Below are 6018 nucleotides of genomic sequence, written 5' to 3'. Positions count from 1 at the left end.
TCGTCTACACCACGGACAGCAAGGGAAGCACAGCCCTGCCTGCGCAGTGAGCCCATTGTCGCAGCCACAATGCCAATCCATCCTGCCACGGACCTTCCTCTTCACTGTCCTGTTGTACCAGGCTTCTCCAGGGACTGGTCCCTCCTGATGACTGGACCAGTGGACCTGAGAGGCCGTCCCTCCATCCTCGCTTCTAAGCATTCAGGTTGTAATTCCTTCTGCCGAGACATGATTTGTAGCCTAGTCCACAATGGTTTCAGCATCCTAGGCCAACAGATTCAAATGCATCGCTTTGTACATTGATTGTCCACTTTGTGCATGCATGGGAGCTGATGGGAAATGTGGCTTGGGTCAGGAGCACCTGAGTCAAGGCCACGCTGGTGCCAGTGAACAGAGGCAGCTGTGTCCTTTCATACAAGGGGGCTGTAATGCAGGGGACCACCCCATGTGCAACGACACTGCCCAGTCTCACCTGTGTCTTCACTGGCTGGTTTCTTAGTCCACCAGGCTGTGGCTGCGCTGGAGGTGCATCAGCGGGGAATCCACGCTGCTTCTGACTCACTGCCTCGGAGCTGAGGCCGACTCAGCGACCCTACAGACAGGGTAAACTGCCCCTGTGGGTGTAAGAATGCCACTCTTCATGGAGCAGGACAGCTGCAGCTCTCCACTCTTGCCAGGAGTAGAAAGCCTCATCTTTCTCCCTTGGAGTTACTGGTGGTTTCAAACTGCTCGCCTTCCCATTTACAGCCCTGCACTTAACCCGAATGCCACCAGGGCTCTAGGGACTGCCTGCAGAGACAAAGCAGGTGTTTCCCAGTGCATGTTTGCAAAAGTGGCGTCCTGCCCCCACTGCTCTCGTCATTTCAAGCCCACTCTAGCAGAGCCCTGGTGGCTTAGTGGATAAGGGTTATGCTGTGACCCGCAAGGTCAGCAGTTAAGTAGCGTCACCGTCCTCATCCCATAGGGTCACAGTGAATTTACTTCAACTTTGGTAAGAATGACATCAGGCAGCAAGCAGCCTTCCCTGGGGGGCAGCACCCCTCTGGGAGGACCCACCTGGGCTGTCCGAGGTGGCATGACTGCTTGTACTTAACCAGGCTTTATGACTGAGTGTCCCTGGGGGGCCAACACGGCAGTTCAGTGACCAGCTGCCCACTGACGGGTCACTGCTGGAACCCATTTCGTACAAAGAGGCCAGAAAGACCAACCGCCACGGGATGCAGAGGCAGCTCTACTCTGCCCTGAGGGCACCAACTGGACAGCACTGTACTCTCACCCTGCATGGTGGGCATTCACTCCCTTGGCCCTCCAGCACCCTGAGGTGCAAGGAATCCTACAGGACATAGAACAGCATTAGTGGGTGCCCAGGTTGCCTCCTCAAACCGCCAACATCCCAGGCAGCAAGTGTCCTAAGGGCTGCGCCATCAGTCCTCCGAGAGATGCAGGAACCAAACCCACAGCCCCGCAGCTGCACCACAGGACTTCCCAGGCTCCCGCCTGCTATCCTCAAGAACCTGAGACACCCCCCCCCCCCAGCTGCTGTGGGTAAGGAAGACAGTGGGGCATCCCTGTTCCAAAGGACACTAGGAATCAGAAACTCTGGCAGTTTCCTCTTGGGCAATAAAGCTTCATAGGGGCAAACAGCCAGCCTTGTTGGTCTCATGGTGTGAATAACAGGTTTGAACCACCCACCTCGTGGGTTCAGCGACTGTGGGCCCATCTTACTTGCATGCACACACCTAGGTGAACACGGGCAGGGCCCACCAGGACCACTTGCATGGGGTATGTCATTGAGATGTGGCTGGTCAGTCTGCAGAAGCCACTCAGATGACCAGCTATTGATGTAAGAGCTCTCACACACCAGAACCAATTTAGGATGGCTGTGTGCACAGGACCCTGCCTTGGCTGTCACTCCCAAAGCTAGGCCACCCTCCGGTTGGGGCTAACCATCCTGGAGGTACTGGGTGCAACATTGCTATCACTCTCAGAGCCCCTCTGTATACAACACAACCAAACACTGCCCACAACCCAACCATGGAGGCCACTGGGGTCAGGCCACGTCCTGGGGGCCCTTCCTTTGTCACTGACCTCTGCTGCCCCCTGCCTTCACAGAGATGTGGGCACACTAGGGTGAGGTCCCTGACCCCATGTTGAGTCTGCTGGGACAGGGGTCCTCACAAGTCACAGGTGCTGCTTTTCCAACTTTATTTAGAAAAACAAGTCCAGGCCCAGTGCCCCCCATCCCCCCAACCATAATTTAAATAACTTAGAGACAGAGCAGAGGGACCCACTACAGCCGCCGGAGTGCCCGCTTCTTGTCCGTCTTCTTCCTGGCCGCCAGCTTCTTCTCACGCTCGCCTGCGTGCTTCTTAGCCATGGGGCCCTCGGCCCCAGCCAGGCCCCCAGGGGCCGAGGGGTCAGTGGCGGAGGCCCCCGCAGGGGCAGTGCTGGGCAGGGTCCGGCCGGCCTCCGCCCTCCCTGCACTGGGCCCGGCGCCGCCGTGGATCTCCGTGAGCAGGCGGGCGCGTGCTGCGTACTCCTCGTAGTTCTCCAGCAGCAGGCGGCCTGCCTCCTCATTGAGGGCCGACTCGGGGTTGGGGTGGATCAGCAGGCACTTGATGGTCTGCAGGCACAGCCAGTCAGCGGGGTGGCCCAGCTCCTCCCCCTCCCCGCTGCCCCCAACAGATAAACACAGAGGACCTCCCCAAGTTCACTGCTCTTTCTGCTGCTTCTAGAGCCTGCGGGGAGCAGGGGCAAAGCCACTGTGGAGGGCAAGGCTCAATAGCAAAGGTTTTCAGGGTCCCTTGCTGGGTCAGCCCTGCAAGAGTGGGGCGGGTAAAGGAGAACTAGTCCCAGAACTTCAGCCATGGTGGGACACACGTACCAGGGTCCAATGTACCTCATGTTTCCACAAAGCTATCACTGGCCCGCACAAAACCCCCAAGTCCAGGGGCTAGCAACCCTGTCCCCCCTCAGTCCAGGAGGACGTTGAGGTTGGAGAGGGGTCACCATCACACGCCCCTGGGAAGCAGCCTGCAATCTCAGCTCAGTAGGTGGGTGTGGGGGGTGACTGGTCTGGCTCACACAAGCCCGCCTGCTCCACACTCTGGCCAGCCCCTGGAGAAAGGGAGTCAAGCTGCTGCTCTGCACCCCACACTCTACTCGGGGACCTGCTGATGTCTCAGGATGGGCACAACCGTGACAGCCCAGACCAGGCCTAAGGACCCTGGTGGTCTGCAGACATGTCTGCTACCCCAGCAAGGAGGGAGCTGAGGGCAGTGACTCATCTCAAAACACTCCCCGCCCCCCACTCCCGACCGTGTCCAGGGGGCTGGACACCTCCCAGTCTGCCCTGGGCCCAGCACTGATAGCCCTTCCTTGAGCTTCTGGAACAGCAGTTCTCAACCTGACCCTTTCACCGGGGTTGCTCAATTCATAACAGTAGCAAAATGACAGTTATGAGAACCATTGTTCTAGAAGCTTCGGGAACCTGGGTGTGGAAGCCCCTCAAAGCTAGCTGAACAGGAAGACGGCTGCCTGGCCACTCACCAGCAGCACGTGACGGATGCCCAGCTCAGCCGTCCAGTCCCTCTTGAGCACGTTGACGCAGATCTCACCATTGGCGCCCACGTTGGGGTGGAAGATCTTGGTCAGGAAGTAGCCCTTGGGGGGGGAGGCGGGGAAGTCCTTCCCCAGCAGGAGCTTCATGCGGAACAAGCCGCCCGCATATGGGGTGCCCTCTGTGGAGGGAGGCGATGTTCAGGGGAAAAGCGGGATCCTCAGGCCCTTCCTCCTGCCCTGACCAAGCTGCTCACAGACAGATGACTGGACAACACCCCTGGGCCTGGTGACCTGCTCCCCTGAACCTCACTCTCCCGTCCCCGGGTGCCAGCCTGAGCCAGTAGCTTGCAGGCTGTCCAGGCTCCCCCAGGCCCATGAGGCTGCCCACATAGCTGCTCCTAATGTTACAGGGCAGAGCTGTCATCCTGGGGACCCTGACTCCTCCCTGCTGGGCCCCATGTCATCGGTGCTGCCCCAACACCTGGGGCTACTGCTCTGCAGAAACTGGATGCAGGGACAGCGTGGGATCTCCACAGTACGGTCAATTGATGGGTCCTATCTCCTGCCCAGTTCCACCACTGCGAAGGTGCACAGTGGCCCCAACAGGGGCTCACCTCCGGGCTTTGCTCCAGCTGCTCTTTCTGATCCTACTCGCTTAACCCTCACCTGTCTGCCTGACCACAGGCTGGCCCTCAACGTTGTCTTCTCTACCCACACTCCCTGTGGGTTGTTTCCACTACACCCCTGAAGGGCCTGCCTCGGGAGGCTGCAGCACTCACCAGGGCCCTCAATGGTGACCTGCAGGTCAGTGAGGTCCTCCTCGTTGGGAAAGACTTTGATGCCATCGGGCGGGTCGGTGGTCAGCGTGGTCACCTCCTTGTACACTAGGCGGATAATATGGGGAGGCAGGTTCTCCACGTTGGAATTCTAGGCATGCATGGAGAAGAGAAGGGTCCTGAGTAACCGTCAGTCCAGACACCCTTACCAAGCCCTGACTCCCCACCCAGGAAGCTACAGGACCCTTATCCCATGCTGATCTCCCACTGGAACTGGGGGTGAGCCTGACAGGAGGCTTCAAGTGGTTCCACCTCCCAGACCCCCCAAGTCTCCTCTAGGGCTGCACGGACTGGCTCCCCAAGGGATGCAGGTAGGACCGAAGCCTAGCCTGGCCCCTTCCCCAAGTTAGCTTCCCTGGGACCCCCCAGCTCGGGCCTACAGATGGCGGCCAGGGGCCTCGCTCCGATGGGATCCCCCATCCCCCCGGCAGCCCTGCCCGAGGTTCCGGGGTGCCTGCAGGCCTCCTAGGTCCCGGCCTAGCCTCCAGAAGGCCCATGACCGGCCCGGGAGCCCCGGGGAGGCCCTCAGGTCCCTGCGAGCCCCAGGAAGGCCTCGAAGCCCGTGCTCACCATGGCTGCGGCCGGGGGCGGGTCCCCCCGGCCCCCTTCCTGCGCTCCTCGGGCCGCCGGCCGGGGCGGGGGGCCCAACAGCTGCCGCTGCGGCCCAGGCGAGGACCCGGCGGCCCCGCTGCACTCCCCACAGTCTCCGACGAACGCCCGACACCGCGCCCACCGCTCCGCTCGCCCCGAGCGCTCGGCCGTACTAAGCTCGCCGCGCGCGCAGCACCGCTCTTTTATAGCAGCGCACAGGCCGCGCCCCCCACGGCCCCGCAGCGCCGCGTGACGTCAGCGCGCACCGCCCGCGCCGTTGGTCTCGCTCACCGCCTCCTGCGCAAACTGCAGGTGGAGGCTAGAGGAGTTGGGGCGCTGGGCGCGCGGCGGGCCGAGCAGTGGCGGAGCGCGGGGTTCGAGGAGGGGACCCTCGGGGCCAAGGGGCACCAGCGAGGAGAAAAGAGGGGGAGGCGACGTGAGCGGCGACACGCCCGCTGATTGGGCCGTTTGAATGAGACGCCGCTACCGTCCGGTGTGCGTGCGCGTGCTCTGACGGCCGGGAGGTCGCGCACGCCAGTAACGGCCGGTCCGGCGGCGGGGCGGAGCGAAGGGAGGCGGGGCACGGGGAGGGGGCCTTTTAAACCGATGATGGATGGCGCTCCGACCAGTAGCTTTGCGTGTGCGTGGGAGGGCGGGCTTGAGACTCGCACGGGCCAATCCCGGGCGGACAGGGCTGCTCCACAGGGGGCGGGGAACCGATGGAGAAGGGCCAATGAGGGTCCGAGTTAGCACGGGGCGAACCTCTCCCAGCCAATGAGATTCGCTGATTGGGCTGTATGCAGATGAGATAGACGTTAACGCCTGCGTCCTTCTCCCTCTTCCCTGCTGGTGGAGGTGGGCGCCAGAAGTCAACCTCCAGTTTTGTGTGAGGCGCCATTTTGTGCTAAACGTGACCTGTGACCCGAAGCCCTGTGCTCAGAGGTTCCAAAACCAACTTTGTCTTTGAAGTGACTTTGAAGGCTTGGACGAGTTGGCCTTCGAGCGCGTGGCTTCTGACCCTCACAAGGGC

The 6018-nt window shown here is 61.3% G+C and overlaps 1 protein-coding gene across 1 annotated transcript; it reads right to left on the bottom strand.

Annotated features, from left to right (window-relative positions):
* Nucleotides 1–2188: 2188 nt before the first annotated feature.
* On the bottom strand, nt 2189–5238 carry UBE2S (ubiquitin conjugating enzyme E2 S). Its single transcript, XM_075537349.1, has 4 exons — nt 4968–5238; nt 4341–4488; nt 3550–3740; nt 2189–2623 (listed from the first exon to the last, which is right to left on the bottom strand). Exons 1-4 carry the CDS (start codon nt 4968–4970, stop codon nt 2291–2293), a joined length of 675 nt encoding a protein of 224 aa, XP_075393464.1. The 5' UTR covers nt 4971–5238; the 3' UTR covers nt 2189–2290.
* Between the last annotated feature and the right edge of the window lie 780 nt (nt 5239–6018).

The sequence above is a fragment of the Tenrec ecaudatus genome, chromosome 18 (genome assembly GCF_050624435.1).
Source record: "Tenrec ecaudatus isolate mTenEca1 chromosome 18, mTenEca1.hap1, whole genome shotgun sequence".
NCBI classification, from domain to species: domain Eukaryota; kingdom Metazoa; phylum Chordata; class Mammalia; order Afrosoricida; family Tenrecidae; genus Tenrec; species Tenrec ecaudatus.
Note: the sequence above shows the minus strand (reverse complement) of the source record. Positions and strands in the feature narration are given on the sequence as shown.

Coding starts and splice junctions, on each gene's coding strand:
- UBE2S (XM_075537349.1), bottom strand. Junction 3,741..4,340: donor GGTCACCATTGAGGGCCCTG/GTGAGTGCTGCA, acceptor CTCCCTCCACAG/AGGGCACCCCATATGCGGGC. Junction 2,624..3,549: donor GCATCCGTCACGTGCTGCTG/GTGAGTGGCCAG, acceptor CTGTGCCTGCAG/ACCATCAAGTGCCTGCTGAT.